At 45.3% G+C, this 19,141-nt stretch overlaps 1 protein-coding gene across 1 annotated transcript; it reads right to left on the bottom strand.

The window, feature by feature from the left end:
* Window positions 1-4,730: 4,730 nt before the first annotated feature.
* Window positions 4,731-19,123, bottom strand: MRPL14 (mitochondrial ribosomal protein L14). The gene is made up of 3 exons (XM_039528953.1): window positions 18,977-19,123; window positions 7,826-7,919; window positions 4,731-5,272 (listed from the first exon to the last, which is right to left on the bottom strand). The coding sequence occupies exons 2-3, from the start codon at window positions 7,897-7,899 to the stop codon at window positions 4,906-4,908; spliced, it is 441 nt and encodes a 146-aa protein (XP_039384887.1). The 5' UTR covers window positions 7,900-7,919; window positions 18,977-19,123; the 3' UTR covers window positions 4,731-4,905.
* Between the last annotated feature and the right edge of the window lie 18 nt (window positions 19,124-19,141).

Here is a 19,141-nt window from a genome sequence, read left to right as displayed (position 1 = left end):
AATGTTTGGTCGTCTTGTAACTCCGCCCCCTCTCCCTTTGCACAGGGGCTCAGTGGCAGGGCTCCAGGAGTGGCTGCTTGGGAGACACAATGGGAAGAATGCCTTTGGGAAAATCAGGCTCCAAGCCAGCTTCACAGGACTGGGCAGGACTCCACCCACACTGGGCAGATTTTCTGTTTAGTATATACATCACTTGGCTCTTAGGTATGAACATGAACGGGAGATGGAGGAAAGAGACAGAGCTGTATTGTTCTCATCCATCCTGTGACAGACACCTTAGCAGGGAAAGGATTTGAGAGACTGGTTGTAGGGTAAGAGGCAGAACTAAGCCATGAGCAGTGCAGATGTACAGTAGAACTCTAGTTTGGACAGTTCTGTCTCCACCTCTGGGGCCCTTGGTTGCATTTCCTACTGGGCGGCTGCTTGAGCCTGGGCACTAAAAAAGGCATGTTCCAGGTGACAACTTTCTCCCCAAAGTATAACTAGTGGAGGATGCTTGTTGCAAAGTTAACAGGCAGCCCTGAACTAGACACAAGGCCTTGAGTTCCCCACGGGAGTTATCTACTAAATTATTGGTAGCCTCTGTCTCCATCTGAAGGACTCCCACTGGGCTCCTCTGCACATAGCAGAGGCAAACACGCGTAGAGAGAGCATAGGTGGCAAGAGAAGAACATTGGAAGAAAAAGTGAAGATGGAGGAAGAAAATGTAAAACAAAGCCCATATTGCCCTGAACAAAAACCAGCAACAAAGGAGATAGAAATTTTGGACTGATCAAGGGAGGAGCCAGGCAGAAAACAGGGGGAAGCAGCCTGTCTACCTCAATACATTAACTCTATAGCTATCCCAACCCACAGTTATTGGGGATCCTATAATTCACACTAGCATTGGGCCTGTTGGGACATATGCCTCTCCCAGCCATGAGCGAAGATAATTTTGTAGGACACAAAGAAATTACTTAATATCTTCTGTGCAAGCCATGCAGTTCTTTTTCCCCTGTACCAGCCCAGATGCAAGAACCGTTACCTGGCATGAAATCACTACAAGCAAAAGGACTGGAGCCAGAGCGCATAACACCAGGGCCACATTTATTTCTGGTGGGCCACTCTCCAGCAACTCATTCCTTGCTGGGACAAGACTGGTAAAAAAAACGGCAGTAGGTTCTATACAGGATATTAGCTTAGTTGTCTGGCATGTCTGCTTACTAATCTCATCTGTTAAGGATTTAGTTCCACGTATTTATTTGCTTGCAAATAAAAATGTCTCTTTACTGTTTAATCCTAAATACATTCCATTGTCTTGTCCACTTCCCCCTCCCCACAGCAAAATGCTGGAGAGTTTTGAGACTCCCCTGTGAAATATTTAATATCCTAACAGCAGGGTCCACTTATCCCAAAAGAAATGCATAAGCCTGATGTTCAAAGGTTAAAAACTGGAGGATGTTTGCAAACTGTTAGAGACTCCAACCCTTTCTAAGATGATTGCAAGACTTGAGTGGTTGCTTATGCAAGAAACACACATAATGAAATGGATGTTTAAATGATTTACAAAGTAATAAGACAAGTTGGCTGTCCCAAGTTCCTGCCCATAGTGGATCTTATAATCATGATGGTAAGGATGGACCCCTTGCTGAAGCCTAAAGCAGTGGCAAGGGACACACTTTGGAAACATATTTTTATCCTTGCAAGTTCTGGACCCAGTGAAAGAGCTTGTATAGCAATTTTCCAATGCCTCATTTTCCCCAGTATTTACATTAGGAGGAAGTCTGACTTCTCCATGTCTTCAGGAAGGATGGATAGGACAACTGAGCTGATGGGACTTGACAGGAAATACAGCTTCCTGGAGATGAGGGTGGCTGTTGAGGTCAGAGGAAGGTTTCCTAAAGGTAGCATGGCAGAATATTTAACAATACATATACTCATTCGGTGAGTTTTTACTTGAAAGGCTTTAGTCAGTAGCACACGGTTATGATGAGCACTCAGACAGCTGTACTCGAAAGCACTTTAACTTTAATGATCTAGTAGCAAACTATACCATGGTGTGCTGATTTTTCTAAATCTTGGTTGGTTTAACTCAGGTCATTTTAACTGTAACTGCAGTGGCAGAAGCTGTGCAGGAGCAGGGATTTAGCCCTGCAAGCCTGATGCTCCCTGAACCAGGTGGATTAGCAAGGTTCCTCTGATAAACATTCAACCACTCAGCACTGAAATCCTTCACAAACCAAGAATTCTATTTTTCCAGGTAGACCTTTGCTCAAAGTTCCTAAACATAAGTATGCTCAATCGCAGCAGTCTAACATATTTATGATCTGTGTAAGGATCTCCTGGGATTCTAAACAACTTTAAAACAGGGAAAAGTTTGTCTTGGAACCATTTGACAGTAATCCTTTCAAGTTACTTCTGTAAATCAGTGACAACCACCACATAAATTACACGCTGAACAATGCATTTTAGTTCATGGCTTGCTTTGAGTTGAGTAACATTTAATTTCAGGGAACAGAATCTGGGTTAAACAGGCAGCAGATCATTGTTCAAGTTAATTTTTCAAGAATGGCCTTCATACAAAGCATCAAATGCTTAGTAGTAAAACAAGGCTTTGCAATGCACACATGCAAGCTTCAGCTCATAATCACCTATGATGAAAAGCTAGTACTTTAAGCAAATGCACCTTCTAAGTGCCTTTGGTATTTACTACTACTGGGCAGCTGGACCTGCCTGGAATTCAGTAATTTTGGATTACTTTTCTCTCTCCAACTTTAGCATATTTAACTTCAGCTGACAGCATGAACAAACCTGCAACAAGCACAGCAAGTAACTGCTAAAGATGGCAAAGCTTGGCCCACCCCAACAAGAAAAGCAATGCTGAATGTCTGGAGTGCCTCCACATATGGTTTATAAATAGGCAATTCAGATTAAAGATGGCTTTCAGCGTTATAAAATCCCAGCTGCAAGACTCATTCGGGTGGTAGGGAGCCACTAGAGGGCACCAGGAGTGCAGAAATAGTGAATGCTTAAGTCTTCATTCCCTTTAAGTAGAATCTTGTGATTCCTTTTAGGAACCAATAGGGTCATTTCCTCTGCCCATGGCTAAAACGGATCAGTAATATTGTTATAACAAATAAAACACCCACTGCTACTCCTCTAGGTGGAGCATTTTAAAAGGGTTACAGATGTGATTTAACTTAACTCATGGGATTTTCATGAGTTCTTTTTCAAACCGGAGCCCTAATTGTATTGCATCAGCTTTATGCAATCTCCCCCAGTCCTTAGCCCGCACTTCCTAAGCCCTGATGCAACATCATAGGACAGGTGTTTGCTTCCCATGGTAGCAGATGCCTATGCCACTCTGTGGAACATTTCAATTCTGCTTTTAGAATAACATTCACAGCAGCTGAGACTCCCTAAAAGTATCCCTTATAGTTCTGGGCCCACACTCAACCAAAAAGGACTTTATACGTCGACATGTTTGCAACTCCCTACGTTATGGTGGAACGATAGCAAACGCAGGTTCAGGCATCTAATCTAGCTGCATTTATCACTGTAAACCATCAGAAGTGGAGTTCCTATTGACCATAGAATCACAGAAATGTAGAACTGGAAGGGACCTTGAGAGGTCATCTAGTCCAGCCCTCTGCACTGAGGAGGACCAAGTATGACTAGACCATCACTGACAGGTGGTTGTCCAACCTGGTCTTAAAAACCTCCAACAACATGGATTCCACAACCTCCCGTGGAAGCCTACTCCAGAGCTTAACTGTCCTTAGAGTTAGAAAAGAGGCCCTTCCCTCTATCAAAGACACAACAGGTCTTGCACAGCAGAATGACATAAATGTCCCCTCAAAGCAGGGAGGGGTTTGTTTGGAAGGAGACTGCTATCAAATGAGCTGGAGAAACTGCCCTCAGTTTAAGCTAGAGTTAGTCTTCTCTTCTGCTCGCCACAAGGCCGAGGACCTGGAAAGCAGAAAGTGTGGAGGTGCAAAAAGGAACTTGAAAGGATTTAAAGGGAAGTTTTCTAAAAGAGACTGGATCTAGTTTAAACCCAACCTTTAGGTTAAGTTTTTAAAAAAATGAAAAATATTAGGTTGAAACACACTCAAGAAACAGACTGAAAATAAGCCTTCCCCAGCAGTGTTTGCGACCTGAACCCAAGAGCTAGTGAAGAGAACCAGAAAATGAAACTGACTAGTTATTTCCAAAGCCTTCCTCTGGCTCACACATACATTTCTTGTCCTTCCCTACAAGATCCTACTCACCTGAGTCCTGGCTTGCATCTCAGATCTTATCACTTTGCCTCATGCTCCCACTTGTTTCCTCTCCAGTTCTCACCTCTTCACCTTATTCTGGGGTGCCCGCAAACATGGAGCAACTTCTCACTACCAATGTGAGCAGTCCCCTAACGCTGTCCTCACTACAATCCCTCCTGAAGACCGGCTTTTTTCTGCAAGGTCCACAGAGACTAGCCCATAACTTAACTGCCCGTAGCACTCCAACATTTCATTTCAATCATATACTTTTCTCTGGGTCTCCCCCTGTGTCTTATCTGGGTCATTTAGACTTGCAAGATCTTGGGGGCAGGAACTGTACTTATTTGTGTGTTACACATCAGAAAACACTCTCAATATGCAAGTTGCCAGAACTGAAAAATGCAAAAGAGTAAAAAAACAGTATAAATGATTTTCTAACTGCATCACATCTTTTTAGATGGTTTTGCCAAAGCAATCTTAAAAAAAATACTCAGTGTCTTAAAAATCTTTTATTCGGCTGTAGATCTTAATTCATGAGTAGAAGACAAGTCTCCCAATGAACCTCAGTTCTCCTCGGTTCCTCTTCTAGGTTAAGCTGAACCACATGGAACACTTACTCTTCCAAAGATCATGCAGCAGAACAGCCTGAGACCTTTCACAGTCTTCACACTAAGTGCTGGGCAATGGCCAACACTTTAGAGAACTCTCCTTCGCGCTTCCGCAGGATCAAGGGTATTGGGGTTTTTATTCTAGTCCCCGTTGGGTTTCCATTGTCTTCGATGAGCACCACATTGTTGGAATCAAATCTAGGTGTCATGCAAGGGCCAGGCATCCTGTGACCTACAATTAAAGCCTTTTTCTTTTCTCCTTTGATAGCCAGGAGAATTTTATCCCCCACTTTACCAACTCCAGTCTTGTTATACACATGGATGCATTTGGGCGGCCGATGGTACGGCGTGTTCCCCAAGGCACTGTTGTCCACCACTCGCACGCGGGTCAGTTTCTGTATCGCACTGCATGCTCCAGTGATGCTGGCAAAAGAGAAGTAAGAATGCTAGACAGAGCTTCTCAAACAATCCTTGGTGATCAAGGGCAAAGCCCAGCACAGAATCAAGCTGTTACATGAGCCAGTGATAAGGAGTCAGTGAGAAATACATACCATACTGGTGACACATCTACTGCGTGCAAAGTGTTCTTTGAAAGTCAGGTGCTACTTTGGGCTTCACATACAATTTGCTAAATGTAAACAAATTATTCATGCTAACCGGGAGTCAAAAGGGCCACTCTACTCTGAAATGTGCCTTTAAAACATGACCTTGTGGAGCCTCCTGTTTATTGCACCCCTTAGCACCTCCAGATGCAATGTGTTCAGTTTACAAGTGAAAGGATTTGGGGTTTTTTTTGTCAGTGCCACAAACAGCACCAGGGATCTGAGAATCAAGCTGGGCTCTTTGTTTCTTGCATGTCCTCATTAGTAATAAAGGTTCTGCAGAATAAATTCTCCCTTCAGTGACACCTGTGAAGTCCCACTGCCTTCTGCGAATGTGCACAGGTGTCACTTAGTAGGAAATTCTCTTCATGATTCAAAAGAAGGAACAGAGCGCGAGCTGGAGTCTCTTAGCTATATTGGGACTAACGAGAATAAAAAGAAGTACAAATGTGTTTGTTAAATCAGCAGATCTGATTCTGAATACACTCAGGAAGGGCAGGGCGGATCTGTACAGAAAGGGGTCATTTTTACATGTTCGCTTTTCAAAGTAGAACATCACTTAAAATACTTTTTTTTTTTATTAGTCTTTAAAATATCAAATTCGAAGTGGTTTATTGGCCCCATTCAAAGAAGACACCTGGCCAAAGTCTAGGAAAGTCTCTCACCACTACAAACAAAGGCCCTGTTCAAATCCACTTGACCAGGCCCCTTAGGCCCATACTAATCTGATCGCTGGCAGACATCAACCCAGTAGTTTGTTTGTGAATTACACAATGACCACTCAAATTACACAATGACCACTTCAGGATGAAAGGCCAGCCTATCCACCCAGGTTCTTTCTAATTTTATAGAGCATCAACTATACAGTAACTAAATCACAACATCTAGATCCCTCGTTCCCTCTGGAAGATGGGGAGCATGTGCACACAACTTTGGCCCCCACAAGGAGTGGCACAAACTTCCTGGCTCATCAAGTGCAGCACACATTTGTGAAACGGGCATTTTAAAGAGTGCCGGGAGGCAGGGGGTTTATGCCCCAGTGCTGCACAAACACAGAACAAGAAGATGGTCCCCATATAACGGGTACAGCCTCATATTGTTAGCACCACGTGGCTCCAGAGCCTCTCGGTTTCCCAGTTATCTACCATCAACACCTTCTTTGCCACTATCCTTTTAAAAGTCTCGGGGACAAATTCTGATCCCATTTACCCCAGTGTAAGTGGTAGTCCGTGGTCCTCATTCCAGATATCCATATAAATGTAGCCCATGGTACTAAAGAGGTGAGGTACTAAGCTCCTTTTATATGGAAACTGTCCTTATTTGCCTCAGATACTGAGCTCAGATACTACAGTGATGGGTGTGACATGAATGACTAATAAGTGAGTCAATTTAAAACACCAATCCCCCTGCAAACTAAGGCCTTGGCTACACTTACAAATTTGCAGCGCTGGAGCAGGGTGTGAAAACACACCCTCTCCAGCACTGCAAATTGCGGCGCTGCAAAGCGCCAGTGTGGTCAAAGCCCCAGCACTGGGAGCGCGGCTCCCAGCGCTGTCCGTTATTCCCCACAGGGAGGTGGAGTACGGACAGCGCTGGGAGAGCTCTCTCCCAGCGCTGGCGCTTTGACTACACTTAGCGCTTCAATGCGCTGCCGCGGCAGCGCTACCGCGGCAGCGCTTTGAAGTGCTAAGTGTAGCCACAGCCTAAGGCTCTAATCAACCCTGCAATGAGACCTGTGTTGGTGGCTCCACATACCCACACAGAGCATATTGCAAGATCAAGGTCTTAAAGGCTAGTCAATGCATTGCAGTATGTGAAGTTAATGAATAAATGCCTAGAGGCAGGGACAGGCACTTTCATTGTTTTCTTTTAATTTAAAGGGACACTGTCAAGATACAAGAAAAGAATTTTTAAAATTATTTTTGGTCTAAATACCAGACAATTAACACTAGAAGAATTCTAAGCATGTAACTGACTTTTCAGCACATGGGGCATGTTGTTATCTTTTCTGCATTTCACTCAGCTGGCAACAGTAACAAAGCAGCTTTACCTTCTGCTCCCACGCCCTGATCTTGCAATCAGATGGGCACAGGAAGACTCTGAGACCTACTCAGCACACAGGCACAAGATCTGCTCACAGCCACTATCACGTCTTGATTGTCAGGCACCAGCATACGCTGTTGTGTTTGGATTGCTTAGGCAATCTTTTGAATGGCTTTTCATAGACTGTAATGACAATTTTTCTCTTACACTGTTTTTATGAAATTAGAATGACGACATTTTGTATTAGAGCTACTTAACAATGTCCCTTTGAATATGAAAAACACTCAGTTAAAAAAACAACAACAACAGGCTCGCAGTATTTGAAAAGTACCTGAAGTGCCGCTGTTCGACTGCTCTGTTTACTTGGGTTAACAGCAAGTCCAGTCGCCTACTCAAGAAAGCCATTGAGATTCTGGTAACAAGCCCTGCACGAGAAACAAGAGAATTATGGATTCTGGAAACTGGATAGTGCTGATTTCAATTTTTTAAAAAAGGTAAATCATAGGCTGGAACCTAAAAGACACATTTGGGATGTACAGTACATTGCACTGCTGGGCATAGATTACTTGAGTGCTGACAGCATCCTCAGCATTGTACAAACCAGAGCAATAGTCCTTATTTGAATCCGACAGTCAGACATAATGCATAGGCAGTATGTTCAATATCACTGCAGTGCAGTTTTCTACTTAAGGGGAAATATATCACTGTAGTGCCTTTTCCCTCTTAATGCAAGCCATGTAGACATTATTTTGGGAATTGTGGGCATGAATGGAGAGAACATAGTCACTATGTAAGAGACTTTATTCAATCATTAACAGCTACTAAAATTCTCTCTAAAAAAAGGCCCAAAAAATTCTGATTCCTTTAACGTGGGTTTCGATATAAAATCTGTGGGTTTGTGGATTACAGGAGGCAAGTCACTACAGAACATGAAAGAAATGAAGCTCCAGCTGCCACTGATGGTGTTCCAAATCTTAGCAAGCAGCGGGCATTCCTCAGCTTGTTTCTAGACCCCAATACTATTTCAGGGCTTGGCTACACTTGCAGGTGTGCAGCGCTGGGAGGTACAGCTGTGTAGGGAAAGCGCTAGAGTATGGCCACACTGACAGCTACCAGCGCTGCAGTGTGGCCACATTTGCAACATTTGCAGCGATGTTGGGAGTGGTGCATTATGGGCAGCTATCCCAGCGTTCAAGTGGCTACAACGTGCTTTTCAAAAGAGGGGGGTGGGGTGGAGTGTGACAGGGAGCGTGGGGGAGAGAGAGAGAGAGCGGATTTTTGGAGCCGACACTGTCAGCTCCCTGCTTTGCAAATTCTGACCATTTCCCGGAGGCCTCATTCACTCTTAAATGCAAACAGCCTGCAGACCAGATAAGCAGCTGCTCCGAGGGACTCTTTCCCCTCCTGTGCTGTTTCTCTCCTAAAGCAAACACTAGCTGTAGACATTCATCCCCCTGCCTGCCTCATTCACAGCAAAAAGGAGCTGTGTTTGTTTTTTAGATAAGCAGCTCTGGGAGCCCCGAGTTCACAACAAAACAAAGAGAGGCATCATAACAAAACAAAGAGTTCTTTAGTTAAAAGCATTATGGGAAAATTCTGCTGGAGGCCAATTACAGTGCTTTTGGTGGCCACGCTGGCGGAGCAGCGCTGCATCACCAGCGCTGCAATAGTTATACCCGAGGCAGAGCAGGAGCACAGCCAATGCTGCAGCCAGGGAGATGCAGCGCTGTATGTGCCTTGCAAGTGTGGACGGTGCGTAAGTTGCAGCGCTGTAAACCCACCATCAGCGCTGCAATTCTCCAGTGTAGGCAAGCCCTCAGACAATATTTCCCCACTTGCGGTGCCCACAGGAAACTATCTCCTGCAACGTAAGAAGTTATTTCAGGAGCCAAAGCTTTCAGCAGTATTGCTATTCTTAAGTCTTTGCAGCATTCCAACCTCATTATAGCCTTTTGTAAAGACTTGGGCAAGAATTTATCAGATACCAAAAATACTATCAAAACTAGATTCCCTGACTTTCTCCTGGGCCTATATTTTAGGTGCTTCTATTTCTCTGTATCTATGACCATACAGAATAACGGGACTCTTTCAAACAAGGCTCCCTTCTGCCTCTCTTCTTCCTGAAGCAGCCCTTAAAATACAGTTGCCACTTGTCTTTTAGCCAGTTCTGATAACCTTGGGGCCATGTTCTGTATACTGGCACATTTTAAGGACCATCTGAAAAAATCTGCCGCACCACTTCTGCGCCAACACACACACACAATATACCGGTAGCATGTATTTTTAACTGTGCTGCAAGTGGCCTCACACATCACGTGGGCAGGTTTTGAATAAGAGGCTTACCACATTGGAAGTGTGGTATTTTTTGTGGCAAAGAAACAAAACAAAACAAAACAAAACAAAACCGGGAAGGGGGGAGGGAGGAGGAGATAACAGAACCTGGAATAAATTAGCAATATTTCCATTATTCCTAAGGCAATCACCTTCACTGCCCCAAAAGGTGTGTTTTTAAAGCAAGAGAGCTAACACTATCTCGCTGTGAAATACTAGAAGGAATAAGACTCTGTAGTTTTTACTTTGATGTAGCCAGGCAAGCTCAACTATGGCAGGGAGATATAGTAACTTTGCCTAGCTACATGAAGGGTAAGACTACCTATGCCTTGACTCCATTAGGATTTTACAGCAAGAGAGCTTCAGTTACCTCACCCTAAACACACACAACTTTCCCTGTAGTGAAGAGAGAGACTTTGTCCTCAGTTTTGCTAACACTCCTATATATGCTTAATTTTACAAATGGAAGCAAAACTAAGCACATACATGAGTGTTTGCAGGTTACTCTCACTACCTCCAGAGCCTGTGTCTAAGGCAAGCCATGGATCTTTCCAACATGAGAAATACCAGTGCCAACAAGATCCATGAGAAATACCAGTGCCTGTTTGTCCCTTTCCCGTACCATACTGTCTACTTAAACTCTAAATTTGCTATCTGTCAGCAACAGCCTATCTTTCCATACGAGGATGATGTCTGCCAAGGGGAAAAAAGTCATTGATGAGACATCAGATGGCTGAGGAGTCCAATCAGTGCTCTACAGTTTTTTTCATATATCTATGGCAGGTGGTTGCTTGGAGACAGCACAGCTGCTGGCCGGGATGCTGTACCCTTTCCTTCCTCCTCTGCCGTTTCTCGGCCTCTTGAGCAAGGCGATTCTCTTCAAAACGGGCTGAGGCTTGATGTATGATGCGATGCCATAGCAGTCTATTGGCAGCCAGCTCTTCCCAATTTGTGGGGTCAATGCCTCCCTTCTTAAGATATACTTTCAGGGTGTCCTTGTAGCGTTTCCTCTGCAGGTCCTCTTACCATGACTGGCGTTAAGCAGGGTTATTGCCCCAAACCTTTTTTCCATCTATCTTGCTGTGAGCTCGATTCTTATTCGTGACCTTTCTTCTGGAATTGGGATTGAGTATTGCATGGACGGCGAGCTCTTCAACCTGTGGTGTCTTCATTCTAAAGCGAAGGTCACCAGGACTGTTATTATCGACCTTCAGTATGCTGACAACCGTGCTATCCTCGTGCACACTGAGGCTGATTTGCAATCCACCCTAGATCTTTTCTCAGGTGCCTATCATAGCCTGCAACTTTCCCTCAACATTGGGAAGACTAAGGTACTCCACCAGCCTGCCCCACCATAAATTGCCCCCCTTCTCCCACAAATTGTCATCGGTGGTGAACTCCTGGAAAACACTGAGCCCTTGGATGTTTCTAACCCCGAATCCTCTGTGTGGCACGAGATTACACAGCCACTGACCCAAGACAGCCTCTGCCCTGTTAAAGTGGACAGTGTTCAAGAACTATGTGTGATCAGTATTGCATCTTTATAGCAATGATGAGAAACTCTTCCATCCCCTCTTCCCCAACACATTCTGCTAGTCTTAACTTTCCCTTTGAGCTGAAATGCCCCCCACAATTCAGCTCATGCAGTGAAACACACTTTGCACTTAATACTGTATGAACAGTAAATCAGATCTTCAATTTGTTTGCCTAACATCAGCATTTCCCAACTTCCCAAGGAATTGAAAATGTAGACCACTGGCAGCAAGAGCCCAACAGGTCAGCCGTTTTTTGGTCTACTGTACTGGGTGCCAGACACTCCCAAGTTTCGACCCAGCTCCAGTATACTCTGGGTAGCCTTTAAGAAGTCATTTATCCTCTCTGCCTTAGTATCTCCATCTTAACTCCAAGGGGCAGATTAATTTTTTACTGTCTGTATGGCGGGATGTGAATGCTAAGTATTAAAAGCCTGGTTTAATGCTGGTTTAGCAGTCATTATAAAGCACTAAAATCCATCCCACCAGTTGCAGCACAGACCACTTCAACGCTCCAGAGAGCTGTTACCACACGCTGGCAAATCTTCAAAGTGGACCAGAGAGGAGCCGACAGCATTTGGCACATTCTATTAGAGAAGTAACCGCAACCGTGTGAATAACAAATTAACTTAGTTTTCTTCTTAAGTTTGCTTTCCAGTGTCATTTCTGTCCATGTTTCGGTGCTTTGTGGTGTGTTTGTAAGATGCTCTTCCCAGCCCCTCTCAAGCCTTATACAATGCAATCATTGTTCCTTTGGGCACTTCCAAGGGCCACTCACCTGTGGGTGCTATTGCCCAATCAGCACATGAGGGTGCTTTATAATATCTGAGAAAGGCAAGAGAATATTACTGTTTAATAGTTAAATATTAACATTCTTCTGATTGTTGACTCGTTCATGCTAGTACAGAAGAGGCCAGTTTTCATGTAGACTAACATTTGTACCATCTTCGTCATGGCCACTGCCCAAAACTAAGACTCTAGATAGCCACCAAACCAAAAGCCAATTTCATACAGTATAGAGTTTACATGACAAGAGGTGCTTCTAGTCACAGAAATGATCGTGGCACTGCAACACAGCAACATGTCTAGCGCACTTAAACGATGACTACATGTTAAATCCGTCCTTTCTAATTTAGGTCACACGGCTGCAGCTAACTCTAGCAATGACTTTTATTTAATATTGAGAGGGTCCAAGTCTGTAAACCCACGACCTTGAAGCTCTTTTACCCACCTGCCCCCAACCTGACCAGGTATGCTGTAGACTCAAACGCAATTTTTTGTTCGGAATAAGTTTTAGAAAGAAAAAAAAAAAAGTTAAACAAATATTCGCTCACCCAAGTGACCCAAATCCTAGTCTACTGATTAAGTTTGAACGTGCACTAACCCACTGCAGTAAACATTCCATTCTCAAGTGTATTGCAGCATTCTCCCCACTTCAACAGGCCTTCAGCGGACTTACACAAAGCTCAAATACTGCACAGGAAGAGGAACCATTCATTGGTCACAAACCACTGAAGGCTATTTATGCACTGCACCATTTCCAAGTGCTGTATTAAAACTCCCAGCTTACCTTACCCCCTCTCCACTAGGGAATAAAGATGTGTTTTATTAATCTTGCAAATGTGTTTTCCAACAGAAGCAAATACACTGCAGTTCTGGAATATTCCACTCCACTAAACAAAGTGGACAACCCGGAATATTTTATCTAACACACATGGGCCCTCATTTAACTAATATGATCTGAGGCTGTCTTACCACTAAAATAGCAGCGACCATGTGTGCTTACTCCCAAAGGAAGCCGAACAATCCACAAGTTGCTGAGTACCTTCTTCAGGACTCAAACCACATGGGAAACAAAACATGAGTCTTCAAATTCTCTTAATTTTATTTGTGAGTCTGCTAATAGGAAAGGTGGCTTTTTTTTCCACTTTAGTGACGTGTTGCAAGACCACCTCCCCTCAACTCCATTTTGTATGATAAAACCTTAATGCCCATTGCAGGGGTACTCTGTCTAGACAGTAACCATTATTACTACATACATTTCTATAGCTCAATCCAAGTGATAGAAGCACTCAGATACAGATTGGAGAGCACTCTGCAAAAGTGTTTACTAATGGCACATTAGGTCACTATAGGATTAAAAGAACTTTTAAAACAAGAGGACAGAACATTCACTTTTAAGGGACACAATTAACTTGAAATCTAGTCCGTTTTAAAAATGAGTTAACCACCTGCTTCCAAATCCCCTGGGAATGTTTGTAGTTTCACAGTCACATTTTCCTATTTATAACTTTTTTTTTTCCTGTCCCATGTTGCTAGGTGAAAGGGCAAACACTGAAACCAACTAAGCACAAAATTGCTGTTAAATGCACAAAACAAAACAGAAAAACAGGGAAAAACATCTTTTCTCGCGCTCAACTGTAGTAATCTTATGTTAGTAGTCAGTTTAGCAGGGTCTAGCCTGCCCATTCTCTCACACTGAGACTGAGAAAAAAGTCAAATCCTGGGCACTAGGACGTACAGATTTTAACTGAGTTCTTCATTCATCATTAAAACGAAGGCGATGAACTCAAGATGATATGCACAATGCAAATGTCTGAACATGCAGCAGCAGTGTATGGGTTTGTTTATTTATAGAATGTCTGCCAACGTTCTCTACAAGAGCCAACTGTGAGCTACAGTAGCTCAACCGATTCAGTTTTCTTCAGAAAGAGAGAGATGTGATTAAGAGCTTGTGTGTGTTAAAAACACAAGATATTCATTACAAAGGCATAATTGGTTTTACATTAATGACAGACTATAGAGGCCAAAACTCACACAGAGGGACTTAATTCTTCTAGAAATCAAGTTTTATGAATAGGACTGGTTATTAACCAGGGTATTTATTGGTTCAAGGCAATAATAGAAACTCATTATACCTGTGTTTTGAGAAGGAACAATTCTACTTTTGCATAGTTTCCAAGTGAATCACAAAAATTTGGAATTGGTTGTCAGGATCATAATTAACCAGGAAAAAAAATAAAGAACTAGTGTTCCAAATTGAGATTCAGGACTTTCTTTTTAGTGCTACAGATGCCTGAAAACTTTGTCATAGTAAAATTCCCACTCAAATCTTTTTGGATTGCAAACTAATCCAAACATTAACTTGCATAACTGGATTTTGCTTTCTAGTCCTCACAGAGCGTGCACGTGCCTGTATATACACCTCAAATCTCAAAACAAACTTCTCTCTTTTAAAGATTAGTGAGGTCTAGTGGACAGGACAATAAACAGGAAGTCAGAAGACTGGGTCTATTCCCAGTTCTACCACTGACCTGTCTTCACAGCAAAAAAAAAAAAAAGAGGGTGTGGGGGTGTTTACCCTGAGATAGCTAACTAAGTCAGCTGTCTCAGTATCAAATCTTGGTGCAGACCAGGCTAGTTTTTACCCTAAGGTAACTAGTTGAGGTCAATCCCAGGTCAGGGCACAGGGCTGACCTCTATTGGCTACATCAAGGTAAAAGTTGTGTGTGCTTTGTCTCCACTGGGATTTTACTGAGAAATAGCTATCTTGATGTAAAACTGCCTTCGTCCAGTATCAGGGGGTAGCCGTGTTAGTCTGTATCCACAAAAACAACAAGGAGACTGGTGGCACCTTAAAGACTAAAAACCACTTCTTCACATGCATTTGAAGATGTGGTTTTTTACCCACAAAAGCTTATGCCCAAATAAATCTGTTAGTCTTTAAGGTGCCACCGGTCTCCTTGTTGTCTTTGTCCATTTCACCTTAGACCAGGGGTGGGCAAACTTTTTGGCCTGAGGGCCACACTAGGGTTGCAAAACTGGATGGAGGGCTGGGTAGGGAAGGCTGTATCTCCCCAAACAGCCTGGCCCCTACCCCCTATCTTCCCCTTCCCATTTCCCATCCCCTGACTGCCCCCCTCAGAACTCCCAACCCATCCAACCCCCTCCGCTCCTTGTCCCCTGACTGCCTCCTGGGACTCCACCCCCGATCCACCGTCCTTGCTCCCAGTCCCCTGACTGCCCCGATCCCATCCACACCCCACCCCTGACAGGCCCCTGGGACCCCACATCTATCCAACCCCCATTCCCCATCCCCTGACCTCCCCACACTTCCACCCCATTCAACTGCCCCCTGCTCCCTGTCCCCTGACTACCTCCCAGGGCTCCCCACCCCTTATACAATGCCCCATCCCACTTACCATGCTGAGCATAGCATGCAGAGCAGCATGTCTGACTGCCATGCCGGCCGGAGCCAGACACACTGCTGCTCTGCTCGGCAGGAGCGCGCAGCTCTGCCACCCAGAGCGCTGCCCGCACAGCGGCATGACTCTGCAGGCGAGGGGAGGGACAGCAAGGGAGGGGCTGGGGGCTAGCCTCCCGGGCTGGGCAGGATGGTCCTGTGGGCCGGATGTGGCCTGCAGGCCGTAGTTTGCCTACCTCCGCCTTAGACTCTTTGTGCTTGTCTTCACCAGGCATTTACCACCTTGCATTAACTGCCTACGGGTATGTCTTCACTGCAGTTGGCCCAGGCATTTACATGGGTGCTGCCCAATCCCCTCCTATCAACATACAGAATCCCGTCTCCCAAAGTTTCATGGTGCTTTCAACCCAGGCTAGCTGGCACAGCTGGAAGTATGAATAAGAATCTTGGTTCCATTTTCATTCAGGCTGGTAGCTCACCCACTTTGCAGGGAGGACTAACTCATTTGAGCACTGATAGTCCTCTGATGCCTTCCCACAATTCCCTCCAAAGGACAAATTCTCCCACAATCCACTGGGACAGAATCAGACAGGCCCAGCATACTACAGCACAAAGAACCACGTGGCATGGCCCCGGAAGTCTTAGTAATACACCCAGGTGAGTGCAGCAGTAGGGAGGACACAGAAACTTGGGCATGGCTTTGCACTGTGGCTGCTCACACCCAGGTTAAGCTAACCAGGGTGCTAATCAATTTATTTAACTCTGCATATCCCAAAGGTTGTTACAAGGAGGAGAAAGAAAAATTGTTCTCCTTAACTTGTGAGGCTAGGACAAGAAGCAATGGACTTAAATTGCAGCAAGGGTGGTTTAGGTTGGACGAAAGCTAGATATGAGTCAGCAGTGTTCCCTTGTTGCCAAGAAGGCCAATGGCATATTGGGCTGTATTAGTAGGAGCATTGCCAGCAGATTGAGGGAAGTGATTATTCCCCTCTATTTGGCACCGGTGAGGCCACACCTGGAGTATTGCGTGCAGTTCTGGTCCCCCCCACTACAGAAGGGATGTGGACAAATTGGAGAGAGTCCAGCGGAGAGCAATGACAATGATTAGGGGACTGGGGCACATGACTTACAAGGAGAGGCTGACAGAACTGGGGTTAATTAGTCTGAAGAAGAGAAGAGTGAGAGGGGATTTGATAGCAGCCTTCAACTACCTAAAGGGGGGTTCCAAAGAGGATGGAGCTTGGCTGTTCTTAGTGGTGGCAGATGACAGAACAAGGAGCAATGGTCTCAAGTTGCAGTGCGGGAGGTCTAGGTTGGATATTAGGAAACACTATTTCACTAGGAGAGTGGTGAAGCATTGGAATAGGTTACCTAGGGAGATGGTGGAATCTCCATCCTTAGAGGTTTTTAAAGCCCAGCTTGACAAAGCCTTGGCTAGGATGATTTAGTTGGTGTTGGCCTGCTTTGAGCAGGGGATTGCACTAGATGACCTCCTGAGGTTTCTTCCAATCTTAATAGTCTATGATTAGGAAAAACTTCCTGTCAAGGTGGTTAAGCACAGGAATAAATTGCCTAGGGAGGTTGTGGAACCTCCATCACTGGCAATTTTTAAGAGTAGGTTAAACAAACACCTGTCAGGGATGGTCTAGATCCAGTCCTATGATTCTATGAATTACCTGAGGCCAATGTTTCTCACCCTTTCAGGCTGGTGGCCCCTTGGGGGAGGAGGGGGGAGGTGTTTGTTTACAACCCCATTATTAATTTCCTGTAAGAGTAAAAATGCATTGATCCTTAGAAGACTAAACATAAACAATGTTTGGGGAGGGAGGTATACTGGACCCTGAAAGATGTGCCAGGAGTGGGGGAGCAAGATTTTCTTTGCATTAGACTGCAATAACATTTTCAATCATTTTCCTGATGGTCACACCAGTTGAGAAATGATGCCATTTGTTGATCCTTAAGAGTCTCTAGCCTCTGTTTGCCAGAAGCTGGGAATGGGGGACCAGGGACAGATCACTTGATGATTCCCTCTTCTGTTCATTCCCTCTGAAACATCTGGTATTGGCCACTATCAGAAGACAGGATACTGGGCTAGATGGACCACTGGTCTGACCCAGTATGGCTGTTCTTATGCTCTCAATAACAAATTTTGTAAATTGTAATACACATGGCATAGCCAAACCAGACTTTCTGAAAGGGTCTGGCATAGACATATCCATTGTCTGACTTTTCTAGTTATACTGTAAGCTTATTGAGGCAGGGATGGTCTATTACTATGTCTGTACAGTACTAAAATAATGGCCCCCGGTTTTGGTTGGGGCACTAATATAATACAAAAGAATAACCAGGATGGCCTCACCAAGCCCTATATAAACCTGAGTTAAGTGTCCCTTGCGTACCAGAAAGGTTACAAGGAAGGGCCAGGTGTAACAGAGAGGCTGCAGAGTTTAGTAGTTTACTTTTGTGAACATGCTATTGAGACAGGAAAGAAAAACAGACACTTTGTGCTTACAGGGGACAGGCTAGCACTGCTTCTATATCCTGGGAATTTTCCCAAAATCTGGGAATTTGTGAGTAAAATGTTTTGAATGAAAATTCCCAATTTCCCAAGTTGAAACATTTTACTCACAAATTCCCAGGTTTTGGAAAATTTCCCAGGATACAGAAGCACTGTAAAAAACTTTATCTGGGAATTTTTCACCAGATTTGGAAAATTTCTAGCACTAGGTTGGGAAAAGTTGGCATTATGATATAGAAGCACTGCAGGCTGGAAGACCATGCAGCGACAGTCAATAGGTGGACCGTGGGCCATATTCGGACCACCAGACACTTTTGAACAGACCCTGAAATCTTTCCATTTACTTATTTTTTTTCCCCCTGGAGTCTGGAAATTTGGACCCTGACAAAAAAATAACGGACTCCCCCGATCTACAGCGACCCTGCACCTAAAGAAAACAGGGCGATGCGCAGAGGAAGATGCAGCAAGACTCTGGGGCGGCCTAGGCTGGGAAACGAGTACGGTTTTAGGACATCTGGTGAGGCCCATCTGCCCCTCGAAGCCCCCTGCTGTGCACCCAGCCGGCAGCACCCGGGTGTAGCAGCAGGCGGCCATGGCCCGCCCCAGGGCTGCCTACAGCCAGGCACGCCGGGCAGCGCCCCCGACACTGCAGCGCCCCGCACTCGCTGGGTTCCCGAGAGCGGCCCGCGGCGGGGTCCCGTCCGGGGCGGGCGGCTCTCGCTGCCCCGCGTGGCGCAGGGAACGGGCCCCTCCCGGGGCCAGGCAGCGCCAACCCCGGGGCGCGCAGCGAGCGCTGGCCCAAGGCCACTCGAGGAACCCAGGAGTCCGGGTCTCCCCCCACCCTCCCTCCGCGCGTGGCCGGGGGCCAGCGCGCGCCCCGCTCCCCCAGTCACTCACAGGCCGCAGGCTTCCCGCGCCCCCGGCTCGATCCCAACACGCATGCGCAAAAGGGGGAGCCTGGGCGTGCAGAGAGAGGGGAACGATCCGATCACTCGATGGGAGGGGCGCGCATGCGCATCAGCCTCTGGCGCGGAGCGCCGGAATTGCCCCTCCCACCACCAC

This window comes from Mauremys reevesii, linkage group 3, assembly GCF_016161935.1.
Source record: "Mauremys reevesii isolate NIE-2019 linkage group 3, ASM1616193v1, whole genome shotgun sequence".
Lineage (NCBI taxonomy): Eukaryota > Metazoa > Chordata > Testudines > Geoemydidae > Mauremys > Mauremys reevesii.
This window is presented reverse-complemented; position numbering and strand designations above follow the sequence as displayed.